The sequence below is a fragment of the Scyliorhinus torazame genome, chromosome 31 (genome assembly GCF_047496885.1).
Source record: "Scyliorhinus torazame isolate Kashiwa2021f chromosome 31, sScyTor2.1, whole genome shotgun sequence".
Taxonomy (NCBI): domain Eukaryota; kingdom Metazoa; phylum Chordata; class Chondrichthyes; order Carcharhiniformes; family Scyliorhinidae; genus Scyliorhinus; species Scyliorhinus torazame.
In genome coordinates this window covers 23,068,892-23,087,222 of record NC_092737.1, presented here as the reverse complement: position 1 = coordinate 23,087,222, position 18,331 = coordinate 23,068,892, and the positions used below count along the sequence as shown (strand labels likewise).

At 52.1% G+C, this 18,331-nt stretch overlaps 1 protein-coding gene across 1 annotated transcript in view; it reads right to left on the bottom strand.

The window, feature by feature from the left end:
* The window catches only part of LOC140404761 (neuroligin-4, X-linked-like), a 1,287,888-nt gene that overhangs the window by 636,468 nt on the left and 633,089 nt on the right, over positions 1-18,331 (bottom strand). The window contains 1 exon segment of the mRNA XM_072493476.1: positions 13,960-14,109. Coding sequence (XP_072349577.1) covers positions 13,960-14,109 — 150 coding nt within the window.

The following is an 18,331-nucleotide window of genomic DNA, read 5'->3' as shown; positions in this document are numbered from 1 at the left end:
CCCTCTATAACACCGCCCTCTATAACACCGCCCTCTATAACACCGCCCTCGAGAACACCCCCCTCTATAACACCTCCCTCTATAACACCGCCCTCTACAACACCCTCTATAACACCGCCCTCTATAACACCGCCCCCTATAACACCGACCTCTTTATCACCGCCCTCTATAACACCGCCCTCTATAACACCCCCCTCTATAACACCACCCTCTATAACACCGCCCTCTATAACACCCTCTATAACACCGCCCTCTATAACACCGCCCTCTTTACCACCACCCTCTATAACACCACCCTCTATAACACCACCCTCTATAATACCCTCTATAACACCGCCCTCTATAACACCCTCTATAACACCACCCTCTATAACACCACCCTCTATAACACCCCCCTCTATAACACCACCCTCTATAACACCCTCTATGACACCGCCCTCTATAACACCGCCCTCTATAACACCGCCCTCTATAACACCGCCCTCTATAACACCGCCCTCTATAACACCACCCTCTATAACACCGCCCTCTATAACACCCTCTCTCACACCGCCCTCTATAACACCCTCTATAACACCGCCCTCTATAACACCGCCCTCTATAACACCCTCTATAACACCGCCCTCTATAACACCGCCCTCTATAACACCCTCTATAACACCGTCCCCTATAACACCACCCTCTATAACACCCTCTATAACACCGCCCTCTGTAATACCCTCTATAACACCCCCCTCTATAACACCGCCCTCTATAACACCGCCCTCTATAACACCCTCTATAACACCGCCCTCTATAACACCGCCCTCTATAACACCACCCTCTATAACACCACCCTCTATAACACCCTCTATAACACCGCCCTCTATAACACCCTCTATAACACCGCCCTCTATAACACCACCCTCTATAACACCGCCCTCTATAACACCCTCTATAACACCCTCTATAACACCGCCCTCTATAACACCCTCTATAACACCCTCTATAACACCACCCTCTATATCACCGCCCTCTATAACACCGCCCTCTATAACACCGCCCTCTATAACACCCCCCTCTATAACTCCACCCTCTATAACACCGCCCTCTATATCACCACCCTCTATAACACCGCCTTCTATAACACCCTCTATAACACCACCCTCTATAACACCGCCCTCTATAACACCACCCTCTATAACACCCTCTATAACACCCTCTATAACACCCTCTATAACACCGCCCCCTATAACACCACCCTCTATAACACCCTCTATAACACCGCCCTCTATAATACCCTCTATAACACCCCCCTCTATAACACCGCCCTCTATAACACCGCCCTCTATAACACCCTCTATAACACCGCCCTCTATAACACCGCCCTCTATAACACCACCCTCTATAACACCACCCTCTATAACACTCTCTATAACACCCTCTATAACACCGCCCTCTATAACACCCTCTATAACACCGCCCTCTATAACACCCCCCTCTATAACTCCACCCTCTATAACACCGCCCTCTATATCACCCTCTATAACACCGCCCTCTATAACACCACCCCCTATAACACCGCCCTCTATAACACCCTCTATAACACCGCCCTCTATAACACCGCCCTCTATAACACCCTCTATAACACCGCCCTCGATAACACCGCCCTCTATAACACCGCCCTCTATAACACCGCCCTCTATAACACCACCCTCTATAACACCCTCTATAACGCCGCCCTCTATAACACCACCCTCTATAACACCGCCCTCTATAACACCGCCCTCTTTAACACCACCCTCTATAACACCACCCTCTATAACACCACCCTCTATAATACCCTCTATAACACCGCCCTCTATAACAACCTCTATAACACGACCCTCTATAACACCACCCTCTATAACACCCCCCTCTATAACACCACCCTCTATAACACCCTCTATGACACCGCCCTCTATAACACCGCCCTCTATAACACCGCCCTCTATAACACCGCCCTCTATAACACCACCCTCTATAACACCGCCCTCTATAACACCCTCTATAACACCGCCCTCTATAACACCCTCTATAACACCGCCCTCTATAACACCGCCCTCTATAACACCCTCTATAACACCGCCCTCTATAACACCGCCCTCTATAACACCCTCTACAACACCGTCCCCTATAACACCACCCTCTATAACACCCTCTATAACACCGCCCTCTATAATACCCTCTATAACACCCCCCTCTATAACACCGCCCTCTATAACACCGCCCTCTATAACACCCTCTATAACACCGCCCTCTATAACACCGCCCTCTATAACACCACCCTCTATAACACCACCCTCTATAACACCCTCTATAACACCGCCCTCTATAACACCCTCTATAACACCGCCCTCTATAACACCACCCTCTATAACACCGCCCTCTATAACACCCTCTACAACACCCTCTATAACACCCTCTATAACACCGCCCTCTATAACACCCTCTATAACACCCTCTATAACACCACCCTCTATATCACCGCCCTCTATAACACCGCCCTCTATAACACCGCCCTCTATAACACCCCCCTCTATAACTCCACCCTCTATAACACCGCCCTCTATATCACCACCCTCTATAACACCGCCTTCTATAACACCCTCTATAACACCACCCTCTATAACACCGCCCTCTATAACACCACCCTCTATAACACCCTCTATAACACCCTCTATAACACCCTCTATAACACCCTCTATAACACCGCCCCCTATAACACCACCCTCTATAACACCCTCTATAACACCGCCCTCTATAATACCCTCTATAACACCCCCCTCTATAACACCGCCCTCTATAACACCGCCCTCTATAACACCCTCTATAACACCGCCCTCTATAACACCGCCCTCTATAACACCCTCTATAACACCGCCCTCTATAACACCCTCTATAACACCGTCCCCTATAACACCACCCTCTATAACACCCTCTATAACACCGCCCTCTATAATACCCTCTATAACACCCCCCTCTATAACACCGCCCTCTATAACACCGCCCTCTATAACACCCTCTATAACACCGCCCTCTATAACACCGCCCTCTATAACACCACCCTCTATAACACCCTCTATAACACCGCCCTCTATAACACCCTCTATAACACCGCCCTCTATAACACCACCCTCTATAACACCGCCCTCTATAACACCCTCTATAACACCCTCTATAACACCGCCCTCTATAACACCCTCTATAACACCCTCTATAACACCACCCTCTATATCACCGCCCTCTATAACACCACCCTCTATAACACCGCCCTCTATAACACCCCCCTCTATAACTCCACCCTCTATAACACCGCCCTCTATATCACCACCCTCTATAACACCGCCTTCTATAACACCACCCTCTATAACACCACCCTCTATAACACCGCCCTCTATAACACCACCCTCTATAACACCCTCTATAACACCCTCTATAACACCCTCTATAACACCGCCCCCTATAACACCACCCTCTATAACACCCTCTATAACACCGCCCTCTATAATACCCTCTATAACACCCCCCTCTATAACACCGCCCTCTATAACACCGCCCTCTATAACACCCTCTATAACACCGCCCTCTATAACACCGCCCTCTATAACTCCACCCTCTATAACACCGCCCTCTATATCACCCTCTATAACACCGCCCTCTATAACACCCTCTATAACACCGCCCTCTATAACACCCCCCTCTATAACTCCACCCTCTATAACACCGCCCTCTATATCACCCTCTATAACACCGCCCTCTATAACACCACCCTCTATAACACCGCCCCCTATAACACCGCCCTCTATAACACCCTCTATAACACCGCCCTCTATAACACCGCCCTCTATAACACCCTCTATAACACCACCCTCTATAACACCGCCCTCTATAACACCGCCCTCTATAACACCGCCCTCTATAACACCGCCCTCTATAACACCGCTCTCTATAACACCGCCCTCTATAACACCGGTCTCTATAACACCGCCCTCTATAACACCGCCCTCTATAACACCCTCTATAACACCACTCTCTATAACACCGCCCTCTATAACACCGGTCTCTATAACACCGCCCTCTATAACACCGCCCTCTATAACACCGCCCCCTATAACACCGCCCTCTATAACACCCTCTATAACACCGCCCTCTATAACACCGCCCTCTATAACACCGCCCTCTATAACACCCTCTATAACACCGCCCTCTATAACACCCTCTATAACACCGCCCTCTATAACACCGCCCTCTATAACACCGCCCTCTATAACACCACTCTCTATAACACACCCTCGATAACACCCTCGATAACACCCTCTATAACACACCCTCTATAACACCACCCTCTATAACACCCTCTATAACACCCTCTATAACACCCTCTATAACACCCTCTATAACACCCTCTATAACACCGCCCTCAATAACACCCTCTATAACACCACCCTCTATAACACCCCCCTCTATAACACCACACTCTATAACACCCTCGATAACACCCTCTATAACACCGCCCTCTATAACACCGCCCTCTATAACACCCCCCTCTGTAACACCGCCCTCTATAACACCGCCCTCTATAACAACCCCCTCGATAACACCGCCCACTATAACACCCTCTATAACACCACCCTCTATAACACCCTCTAAAACACCGCCCTCTACAACACCCTCTATAACACCGCCCTCTATAACACCGCCCCCGATAACACCGACCTCTTTATCACCGCCCTCTATAACACCGCCCTCTATAACACCGCCCTCTATAACACCACCCTCTATAACACCGCCCTCTATAACACGCCCACGCCCTCTATAACACCGCCCTCTATAACACCGCCCTCTATAACACCGCCCTCTATAACACCGCCCTCTATAACACCCCCCTCTATAACTCCACCCTCTATAACACCGCCCTCTATATCACCCTCTATAACACCACCCTCTATAACACCACCCTCTATAACACCCTCTATAACACCACCCTCTATAACACCCTCTATAACACCGCCCTCTATAACACCGCCCTCTATAACACCCCCCTCTATAACTCCACCCTCTATAACACCGCCCTCTATATCACCCTCTATAACACTGCCCTCTATAACACCACCCTCTATAACACCGCCCCCTATAACACCGCCCTCTATAACACCCTCTATAACACCGCCCTCTATAACACCGCCCTCTATAACACCCTCTATAACACCACCCTCTATAACACCGCCCTCTATAACACCGCCCTCTATAACACCGCCCTCTATAACACCGCCCTCTATAACACCGCCCTCTATAACACCACTCTCTATAACACCGCCCTCTATAACACCAGTCTCTATAACACCGCCCTCTATAACACCGCCCTCTATAACACCCTCTATAACACCACTCTCTATAACACCGCCCTCTATAACACCGGTCTCTATAACACCGCCCTCTATAACACCGCCCTCTATAACACCGCCCCCTATAACACCGCCCTCTATAACACCCTCTATAACACCGCCCTCTATAACACCGCCCTCTATAACACCTTCTATAACACCGCCCTCTATAACACCGCCCTCTATAACACCGCCCTCTATAACACCGCCCTCTATAACACCCTCTATAACACCCTCTATAACACCCTCTATAACACACCCTCTATAACACCACCCTCTATAACACCCTCTATAACACCCTCTATAACACCCTCTATAACACCCTCTATAACACCCTCTATAACACCCTCTATAACACACCCTCTATAACACCACCCTCTATAACACCCTCTATAACACACCCTCTATAACACACCCTCGATAACACCCTCGATAACACCCTCTATAACACACCCTCTATAACACCACCCTCTATAACACCCTCTATAACACCCTCTATAACAGCCTCTATAACACCCTCTATAACAACCTCTATAACACCGCCCTCAATAACACCCTCTATAACACCACCCTCTATAACACCCCCCTCTATAACACCACCCTCTTTAACACCCTCTATAACACCGCCCTCTATAACACCGCCCTCTTTAACACCACCCTCTATAACACCACCCTCTATAACACCACCCTCTATAATACCCTCTATAACACCGCCCTCTATAACACCCTCTATAACACCACCCTCTATAACACCACCCTCTATAACACCCCCCTCTATAACACCGCCCTCTATAACACCACCCTCTATAACACCGCCCTCTTTAACACCCTCTATAACACCGCCCTCTATAACACCCTCTATAACACCGCCCTCTATAACACCGCCCTCTATAACACCCTCTATAACACCGCCCTCTATAACACCCTCTATAACACCGCCCCCTATAACACCACCCTCTATAACACCCTCTATAACACCGCCCTCTATAATACCCTCTATAACACCACTCTCTATAACACCGCCCTCTATAACACCGGTCTCTATAACACCGCCCTCTATAACACCGCCCTCTATAACACCCTCTATAACACCACTCTCTATAACACCGCCCTCTATAACACCGGTCTCTATAACACCGCCCTCTATAACACCGCCCTCTATAACACCGCCCTCTATAACACCGCCCCCTATAACACCGCCCTCTATAACACCCTCTATAACACCGCCCTCTATAACACCGCCCTCTATAACACCGCCCTCTATAACACCCTCTATAACACCGCCCTCTATAACACCCTCTATAACACCGCCCTCTATAACACCGCCCTCTATAACACCGCCCTCTATAACACCACTCTCTATAACACACCCTCGATAACACCCTCGATAACACCCTCTATAACACACCCTCTATAACACCACCCTCTATAACACCCTCTATAACACCCTCTATAACACCCTCTATAACACCCTCTATAACACCCTCTATAACACCCTCTATAACACCCTCTATAACACCGCCCTCAATAACACCCTCTATAACACCACCCTCTATAACACCCCCCTCTATAACACCACACTCTATAACACCCTCGATAACACCCTCTATAACACCGCCCTCTATAACACCGCCCTCTATAACACCCCCCTCTGTAACACCGCCCTCTATAACACCGCCCTCTATAACAACCCCCTCGATAACACCGCCCACTATAACACCCTCTATAACACCACCCTCTATAACACCCTCTAAAACACCGCCCTCTACAACACCCTCTATAACACCGCCCTCTATAACACCGCCCCCGATAACACCAACCTCTTTATCACCGCCCTCTATAACACCGCCCTCTATAACACCGCCCTCTATAACACCCCCCTCTATAACACCACCCTCTATAACACCGCCCTCTATAACACCGCCCTCTATAACACCGCCCTCTATAACACCGCCCTCTATAACACCGCCCTCTATAACACCGCCCTCTATAACACCGCCCTCTATAACACCCCCCTCTATAACTCCACCCTCTATAACACCGCCCTCTATATCACCCTCTATAACACCACCCTCTATAACACCACCCTCTATAACACCCTCTATAACACCACCCTCTATAACACCCTCTATAACACCGCCCTCTATAACACCGCCCTCTATAACACCCCCCTCTATAACTCCACCCTCTATAACACCGCCCTCTATATCACCCTCTATAACACTGCCCTCTATAACACCACCCTCTATAACACCGCCCCCTATAACACCGCCCTCTATAACACCCTCTATAACACCACCCTCTATAACACCGCCCTCTATAACACCCTCTATAACACCACCCTCTATAACACCGCCCTCTATAACACCGCCCTCTATAACACCGCCCTCTATAACACCGCCCTCTATAACACCGCCCTCTATAACACCACTCTCTATAACACCGCCCTCTATAACACCAGTCTCTATAACACCGCCCTCTATAACACCGCCCTCTATAACACCCTCTATAACACCACTCTCTATAACACCGCCCTCTATAACACCGGTCTCTATAACACCGCCCTCTATAACACCGCCCTCTATAACACCGCCCCCTATAACACCGCCCTCTATAACACCCTCTATAACACCGCCCTCTATAACACCGCCCTCTATAACACCTTCTATAACACCGCCCTCTATAACACCGCCCTCTATAACACCGCCCTCTATAACACCGCCCTCTATAACACCCTCTATAACACCCTCTATAACACACCCTCTATAACACCACCCTCTATAACACCCTCTATAACACCCTCTATAACACCCTCTATAACACCCTCTATAACACCCTCTATAACACCCTCTATAACACACCCTCTATAACACCACCCTCTATAACACCCTCTATAACACACCCTCTATAACACACCCTCGATAACACCCTCGATAACACCCTCTATAACACACCCTCTATAACACCACCCTCTATAACACCCTCTATAACACCCTCTATAACAGCCTCTATAACACCCTCTATAACACCCTCTATAACACCGCCCTCAATAACACCCTCTATAACACCACCCTCTATAACAACCCCCTCTATAACACCACCCTCTTTAACACCCTCTATAACACCGCCCTCTATAACACCGCCCTCTTTAACACCACCCTCTATAACACCACCCTCTATAATACCCTCTATAACACCGCCCTCTATAACACCCTCTATAACACCACCCTCTATAACACCACCCTCTATAACACCCCCCTCTATAACACCGCCCTCTATAACACCACCCTCTATAACACCGCCCTCTTTAACACCCTCTATAACACCGCCCTCTATAACACCCTCTATAACACCGCCCTCTATAACACCGCCCTCTATAACACCCTCTATAACACCGCCCTCTATAACACCCTCTATAACACCGCCCCCTATAACACCACCCTCTATAACACCCTCTATAACACCGCCCTCTATAATACCCTCTATAACACCCCCCTCTATAACACCGCCCTCTATAACACCGCCCTCTATATCACCCTCTATAACACCGCCCTCTATAACACCGCCCTCTATAACACCGCCCTCTATAACACCACCCTCTATAACACCCTCTATAACACCCTCTATAACACCGCCCTCTATAACACCCTCTATAACACCGCCCTCTATAACACCGCCCTCTATAACACCTTCTATAACACCGCCCTCTATAACACCGCCCTCTATAACACCGCCCTCTATAACACCGCCCTCTATAACACCCTCTATAACACCCTCTATAACACACCCTCTATAACACCACCCTCTATAACACCCTCTATAACACCCTCTATAACACCCTCTATAACACCCTCTATAACACACCCTCTATAACACCACCCTCTATAACACCCTCTATAACACACCCTCTATAACACACCCTCGATAACACCCTCGATAACACCCTCTATAACACACCCTCTATAACACCACCCTCTATAACACCCTCTATAACACCCTCTATAACAACCTCTATAACACCCTCTATAACACCCTCTATAACACCGCCCTCAATAACACCCTCTATAACACCACCCTCTATAACACCCCCCTCTATAACACCACCCTCTTTAACACCCTCTATAACACCGCCCTCTATAACACCGCCCTCTTTAACACCACCCTCTATAACACCACCCTCTATAACACCACCCTCTATAATACCCTCTATAACACCGCCCTCTATAACACCCTCTATAACACCACCCTCTATAACACCACCCTCTATAACACCCCCCTCTATAACACCGCCCTCTATAACACCACCCTCTATAACACCGCCCTCTTTAACACCCTCTATAACACCGCCCTCTATAACACCCTCTATAACACCGCCCTCTATAACACCGCCCTCTATAACACCCTCTATAACACCGCCCTCTATAACACCCTCTATAACACCGCCCCCTATAACACCACCCTCTATAACACCCTCTATAACACCGCCCTCTATAATACCCTCTATAACACCCCCCTCTATAACACCGCCCTCTATAACACCGCCCTCTATATCACCCTCTATAACACCGCCCTCTATAACACCGCCCTCTATAACACCGCCCTCTATAACACCACCCTCTATAACACCCTCTATAACACCGCCCTCTATAACACCCTCTATAACACCGCCCTCTATAACACCACCCTCTATAACACCACCCTCTATAACACCGCCCCCTATAACACCGCCCTCTATAACACCCTCTATAACACCCTCTATAACACCGCCCTCTATAACACCCTCTATAACACCCTCTATAACACCACCCTCTATATCACCGCCCTCTATAACACCGCCCTCTATAACACCGCCCTCTATAACACCCCCCTCTATAACTCCACCCTCTATAACACCGCCCTCTATATCACCACCCTCTATAACACCGCCTTCTATAACACCCTCTATAACACCACCCTCTATAACACCACCTTCTATAACACCGCCTTCTATAACACCCTCTATGACACCGCCCTCTATGACACCGCCCTCTCTGACACCGCCCACTATGACACCGCCCTCTATGACACCGCCCTCGATGACTCCGCCCTCGATGACTCCGCCCTCGATAACGCCGCCTTCGATAACACCGCCCTCTATAACACCGCCCTCTATAACACCGCCCTCTATAACACCCTCTATAACACCGCCCTCTATAACACCGCCCTCTATAACACCGCCCTCTATAACACCGCTCTCTATAACACCGCCCTCTATAACACCCTCTATAACACCGCCCTCTATAACACCGCCCTCTATAACACCGCCCTCTATAACACCCCCCTCTATAACACCGCCCTCTATAACACCGCCCTCTATAACACCGCCCTCTATAACACCGCCCTCTATAACACCGCCCTCTATAACACCGCCCTCTATAACACCCCCCTCTATAACTCCACCCTCTATAACTCCACCCTCTATAACACCGCCCTCTATATCACCCTCTATAACACCACCCTCTATAACACCACCCTCTATAACACCCTCTATAACACCCTCTATAACACCGCCCTCTCTCACACCGCCCTCTATAACACCCTCTATAACACCGCCCTCTATAACACCGCCTTCTATAACACCCTCTATAACACCACCCTCTATAACACCACCCTCTATAACACCGCCCTCTATAACACCGCCCTCTATAACACCGCCCTCTATAACACCACCCTCTATAACACCACCCTCTATAACACCGCCCTCTATAACACCCCCCTCTATAACACCCCCCTCTATAACACCACCCTCTATAACACCACCCTCTATAACACCACCCTCTATAACACCCTTCTCTATAACACCACCCTCTATATCACCACCCTCTATAACACCACCCTCCAGAACACTACCCTCCAGAACACTACCCTCTATAACTCCACAATCCAGCTTCAGTAAACACCTGACCATTGTTGACCTTCCGTTAATCAGAACAATTTGTTGAAGGAGTGGTTTGCCTGGCATTGTGAGTCACTGCTACTTGTTCCATACAAGTGTCTGACATGGCATTTAATATTTCCCCCCTTGGACTCAATGGGTATGCAACAGCTCACCTGCGATCGTGCCCCGTCAAAGGCACACACACTCCGCGGACACCAGAGACCAACATTTTCTCTGGTCGCTTCAGGGAGGAGGGGAGAGTCCCCGGAGAGAGGTTCATCAGAACGGTTCCAGGATTGGGCAGGGGGGGGGTTGGGGATGGAGTTGGGACTGTTCGCCCCTCTGGGAGTGAAGGAGATTGAGGGGGGGGGGGGGGGGGGGGGGGGGGGGGGAGGGTGAAGGTTTGATCGCGCTGGACAAGACAACGAGGGATTGGATAAGGAAGAAGAGGGGGTGGGCTGGATGGAGATGTGAATGAACTTTTGGTTTACTAGGCGAGGGGCAATGCTGGCACAGTGGTTAGCACTGCTACCTGACAGAGGGGAGGGGGGTCCCGTCTTCACTCCATCAGAGTCCAGCGACCACGGACATTGGGAAACGCTCCGTGGGGAAAGAGCTTTTCCAAGCCCGTCGAGACCGTCGATGCTTTTCGCTCACCAGCTCAACCTCGCCCCACCCCCGCCCCCCCATCCTTGGTTCCGCACCCTCCACCACTGGGAAAATCTTTCTCCTTATTCGCTCCATCTAAACCCCATCCTAGCGATTTTCATTGCCTCGGTTTCCGATGACATCATGGTAAACTCGAACGCATTCCTGGCTGGCACGCTGTTTATTCCGCAGACAGGTTTCCAGAGGGTTACATAGGATTTGTGACAGGACCAGGCCATTCGGCCCATCTGCTCGGTGCTGGTTTACCTGCTCCACGTTAGCCTCCTCCCGCACCCCTCTCTCCATCTCACCCTATCAGCAAATCGTTCTGTTCCTCTCCCCCTCACGTGTTTATGCAACTTGCTCATTAAATATCCCAATACTGTTCACCTCGACCTTTCCCCGTGGGAGCGAGTCCCACATTCTCCCCACTCCCCGTGGGAGCGAGTCCCACATTCTCCCCACTCCCTGTGGGAGCGAGTCCCACATTCCCCCCACTCCCCTGTGGGAGCGAGTCCCACATTCTCCCCACTCCCCTGTGGGAGCGAGTCCCACATTCTCCCCACTCCTCGTGGGAGCGAGTCCCACATTCTGCCCACTCCCTGTGGGAGCGAGTCCCACATTCTCCCCACTCCCTGTGGGAGCGAGTCCCACATTCTCCCCACTCCCTGTGGGAGCGAGTCCCACATTCTCCCCCCTCCCTGTGGGAGCGAGTCCCACATTCTCCCCACTCCCTGTGTGAGCTAGTCCCACATTCCCCCCACTCCCTGTGGGAGCGAGTCCCACATTCTCCCCACTCCCTGTGGGAGCGAGTCCCACATTCTCCCCACTCCCTGTGGGAGCTAGTCCCACATTCCCCCCACTCCCTGTGGGAGCGAGTCCCACATTCTCCCCACTCCCTGTGGGAGCGAGTCCCACATTCTCCCCACTCCCCTGTGGGAACGAGTCCCACATTCTCCCCACTCCCCTGTGCGAGTGAGTCCCATATTCACCCGCACTCCCTGTGGGAGCGAGTCCCATATTCTCCCCACTCCCTGTGGGAGCGAGTCCCACATTCTCCCCACTCCCTGTGAGAGCGAGTCCCACATTCTCCACAATCCCTGTGGGAGCAAGTTCCCCATTCTCCCCACTCCCTGTGGGAGCGAGTCCCACATTCGCCCCACTCCCTGTGGGAGCGAGTCCCACATTCTCCCCCACTCCCCGTGGGAGGGAGTCCCACATTCTCCCCACTCCCCTGTGGGAGCAAGTTCCCCATTCTCCCCACTCCCTGTGGGAGCGAGTCCCACATTCTCCCCACTCCCTGTGGGAGCGAGTCCCACATTCGCCCCACTCCCTGTGTGAGCGAGTCCCACATTCTCCCCACTCCCCTGTGGGAGCGAGTCCCACATTCTCCCCACTCCCTGTTGGAGCGAGACCCACATTCTCCCCACTCCCCTGTGGGAGCGAGTCCCACATTCTCCCCACTCCCTGTGGGAGCGAGTCCCACATTCTCCCCACTCCCTGTGGGAGCAAGTTCCCCATTCTCCCCACTCCCCTGAGGGAGCGAGTCCCACATTCTCCCCCCTCCCCGTGGGAGCGAGTCCCACATTCTCCCCACTCCCCATCAAAACCTTTCAGAATTCTAGACACCTCGAACGATCACCAGAATTGTAGTCAGGGCGGCCCGAGCGAGGTACACGATGCATCGGCAATTGCACGTGTAAATATATTTGACCTCCAACCACAAGGTGGCAGGCAAGTTAGGCGATGTGATATCGTAACCTGGGGGGAGCCTGTGGGCAAGTCAGTGGTTAGTTGTGTTTGAGTTAGTTCCAGTTTGTTGGCAATAGTTCCCAACCCGTGGTTTGTGATGCAATAATAAATTTGGCGAGTTTAGCGAGGCGAACGAGGTGTTATTTGGCGACGCCGATTCAATCATTGTCCAAGCGCTGGAACATAGCAGAACGCCCAAGAGCAGAGGGCAACATGCACACCAACACCAGGTCTTACCGAGTACACCCAGTCGATAGTTGATTGTCACAACGATAACGTTGCCATAGCTCGCCAGAACGCTCCCCTCAAACATGTTCCCAGTCCCCTCCATGTACGATCCCCCGTGGACAAACATCATCACAGGCTTGGGACCGCTGTCTCGGATATCTGGAAGAGAAGGCGAGAGAGAGAGGGAGGGAGGGAGGGAGAGAGAGAGAGAGAGACAGGGTCCGTTACTGTTCGGCTAAACAGAATCTTCACAGAAACGGCCCTGGGTTTAGACCAGAGTGACGTTCTGTGCTACGGAAGGCAGCAATGGTGCACACTGGACTGGTACTGGAGCTGAACAGGACACACACCCGTACACGTACACACACACACTCAACCCAATTTGCTTTGTGCCAATGTTTCGTAGAGTTATCGAGATTTGCAGCCCAGAAAAGGCCCCTTCGGCCCATCCAGTCCGTGCCGGTCAGAAACAACCACCTAACTATTCTAGCCCCGCTTCCCAGGACTTGTCCCAGGAGCCTCGTCTGCCCTGGGATCGCAAGCGCACATCTAAACCCTTCCCAAATGTTCTGAGGGTCTCTGCCTCCACCCCCCTTTCAGGCAGCGAGTTCCAGACTCCCCCCCCACCCCCTCACATCCCCTCTAAACCTCCCGCCCCCTCACCTTAAATCTCTGCCCCCTGGTCACTGAGCCCTCCGCCAAGGGGAAACGTTTCTTCCTGTCGACTCTCTCTGAGCCCCTCATAATTTTATACATCTCCATCACGCCCCCCCCCCCCTCAGTCTCCTCTGCTCCAAGGACAACAACCCCAGTCTAACCAATCTCTCTGCACAGCTAACACTCTCCAGCCCAGACAACATCCTGATGTCAACCAAAGAGAAAATGCTGGAAAATCTCAGCAGGTCTGGCAGCATCTGTAGGGAGAGAAAAGAGCGAACGTTTCGAGTCCAGGTGCCGCTTTGTCAAAGCTAACAGACAGAGAAAGTGGGAAATATTTATACTGGCGGATGGAGTTCAATCCAGGCAAATGCGAGGTGATGCATTTTGGATCCAATTCAAGAGCGGACTATACGGTCAATGGAAGAGTCCTGGGGAAAATTGATGTACAGAGAGATCTAGGAGTTCAGGTCCATTGTACCCTGAAGGTGGCAACACAGGTCGATAGAGTGGTCAAGAAGGCATACAGCATGCTTGCCTTCATCGAACGAGGTATTGAGTACAAGAGTCGGCAGGTCATGTTACAGTTGGATAGGACTTTGGTTAGGCCACATTTGGAATACTGCGTGCAGTTCTGGTCGCCACATTACCAGAAGGATGTGGATGCTTTAGAGAGGGTGCAGAGGAGGTTCACCAGGACGTTGCCTGGTATGGAGGGTGCTAGCTATGAAGAAAGGTTGAGTAGATTAGGATTGTTTTCGTTGAAAGACGGAGGTTGAGGGGGGACCTGATTGAGGTCTACAAAATTATGAGCGGTATGGACAGGGTGGATAGCAACAAGCTTTTTCCGAGAGTGGGGGTGTCAATTACAAGGGGTCACGATTTCAAGGTGAGAGGGGGAACTTTAAGGGAGATGTGCGTGGAAAGTTTTTTTACGCAGAGGGTGGTGGGTGCCTGGAATGCTTTGCCAGCGGAGGTGGTAGAGGCGGGCACGATAGCATCATTTAAGATGCATCTAGACAGATATATGAACGGGCGTGGGAACAGAGGGAAGTAGATCCTTGGAAAATAGAAGACAGATTTAGATAAAGGATCTGGATCGGCGCAGGCTGGGAGGGCCGAAGGGCCTGTTCCTGTGCGGTCATTTTCTGTGTTCTTTGTTACTGTGGAGTGAGAATGAAAGATAGTCATAGCAACAGAAACCCAGGGAAACCGGGTGCGAATGGCCACAGAAACCCAGGGAACAGAGTGCGAATGGCCACAGAAACCCAGGGAACAGAGTGCGAATGGCCACAGAAACCCAGGGAAACCGGGTGCGAATGGCCACAGAAACCCAGGGAACAGAGTGCGAATGGCAGTCCCCAGAGAGGACAAAAGATGTGAAAAGTCAAACAGCAGGGAAACTATCATCAGAGGGTAAACTGTGACATATGTGAATGTGGGGGGAGGGGAATGGGGAAGCAAAGGGGAGAAAGGGTAAGGAAAGGGGGGGGGGGGGTGAATATATATAAAGAAAGACAAAAGAGAAAGAAATGGTAAAAGACAGTTAAAATGAAATGGGATGAAAACAAATGGGTCGAGGTGGGGTAGAGGTGATCGTCTGAAGTTGTTGAATTCGATGTTGCCATTTTAACACAAGACCCTGCTCCCACGCCCACATGCCTGTCCTCGGCCCGCTGCAATGTTCCAGTGAAGCTCAACGCAAACTGGAGGAACAACATCTCATCTTCCGGTTAGGAACGCTACAGCCTTCCGGCCCTGAACATCGAATTCAGGGAGTGGGGAAAATGTGGGACTCCACTCCCTGTGGGAGCGAGTCCCACATTCCCCCCACTCCCCATGGGAGCGAGTCCCACATTCTCCCCACTCCCCGTGGGAGCGAGTCCCACATTCTCCCCACCCCCTGTGGGAGCGAGTCCCACATTCTCCCCACTCCCCTGTGGGAGCGAGTCCCACATTCTCCCCACTCCCCTGTGGGAGTGAGTCCCACATTCCCCCCACTCCCCATGGGAGCGAGTCCCACATTCTCCCCACTCCCCTGTGGGAGCGAGTCCCACATTCTCCCCACTCCCCGTGGGAGCGAGTCCCACATTCTCCCCACCCCCTGTGGGAGCGAGTCCCACATTCTCCCCACTCCCCTGTGGGAGCGAGTCCCACATTCTCCCCACTCCCCTGTGGGAGTGAGTCCCACATTCCCCCCACTCCCCATGGGAGCGAGTCCCACATTCTCCCCACTCCCCTGTGGGAGCGAGTCCCACATTCTCCCCACTCCCCGTGGGAGCGAGTCCCACATTCTCCCCACTCCCTGTGGGAGCGAGTCCCACATTCTCCCCACTCCCCTGTGGGAGCGAGTCCCACATTCTCCCCACTCCCTGTGGGAGCGAGTCCCACATTCTCCCCTCTCCCTGTGGGAGCGAGTCCCACATTCTCCCCCCTCCCCGTGGGGAGCGAGTCCCACATTCTCCCCACTCCCTGTGGGAGCGAGTCCCACATTCTCCCCAATCCCTGTGGGAGCGAGTCCCACATTCTCCCCCACTCCCCGTGGGAGCGAGTCCCACATTCTCCCCACTCCCCTGTGGGAGCGAGTCCCACATTCTCCCCCCTCCCCATGGGGAGCGAGTCCCACATTCTCCCCCCTCCCCATGGGGAGCGAGTCCCACATTCTCCCCACTCCCCTGTGGGAGCGAGTCCCACATTCTCCCCCCTCCCTTTGGGAGCGAGTCCCACATTCCCCCCCCTCCCCGTGGGGAGCGAGTCCCACATTCTCCCCACTCCCCTGTGGGAGCGAGTCCCACATTCTCCCCACTCCCCTGTGGGAGCGAGTCCCACATTCTCCCCCCTCCCTGTGGGAGCGAGTCCCACATTCTCCCCCCTCCCTGTGGGAGCGAGTCCCACATTCTCCCCCCTCCCCGTGGGGAGCGAGTCCCACATTCTCCCCAATCCCTGGGGAAAGGCGTTTCTCCTGAATCCCCGCAGTGGGATACATTAGTCATTCTCTGATATCGATGCCCCGAGTTATGATCTCTCCCCCCCCCCCCCCCCCCTCCCGACACACACAACTGGAAGCATCTCCTCTCCACCTCGACCCCATCGATGCCCCGTTGAGTTGTCCATTCTCTCTACCCGCTGTGATGCCAGCCTGGTCCCAGCGCTACTTTCCCGTCCATTTCTCCAGCAACGTTCTGCGTTTTTAGCGGATACCGGGACCGATTGTCCCGTCGGCAGGGGCGCTCCCTCCCACGCGCTCTCCTCCGTCTACTTCGCACAATCCACTCAGTGTCAGTGAGGGGGTCGAGCGGGGCTGGTGGCGGGAAATGGACAATGTTCCTGCTGCCTGGTCACCAGTGAGGACGGGCAGGGCCAGACGGAGCGGCTCCAGGTCGCGTTCTGCCTGGGCTTCCGTCATCGCCAACGGGTACTCTGATCAAGCGGGGGCTGGGAGATATAGGAGTGGGGAGGGAGAGGGAGAGGGGGGGGTGGGGGGGGGAAGAGCGACAGAGGGAGAGAGGGAGAGGGAGAGGTGGAGAGGGAAATAAAGAGAGAGTGAAAGAGAGGGGGAAAAAAAGCGTGAGAGAGAGGTGTCGAGGGAGAGAGTGAGGAGCTGAAAGGGAGAGATGGAGAAACAGGGGGTGAGAGAGAAAGAGGCACAGAGAGATAGAGAGAGAGAGGGGGAAATAGGGAGAGAGAGGGAGAAGTGGAGAGGGAGAGAGACAGACAGAGAGAG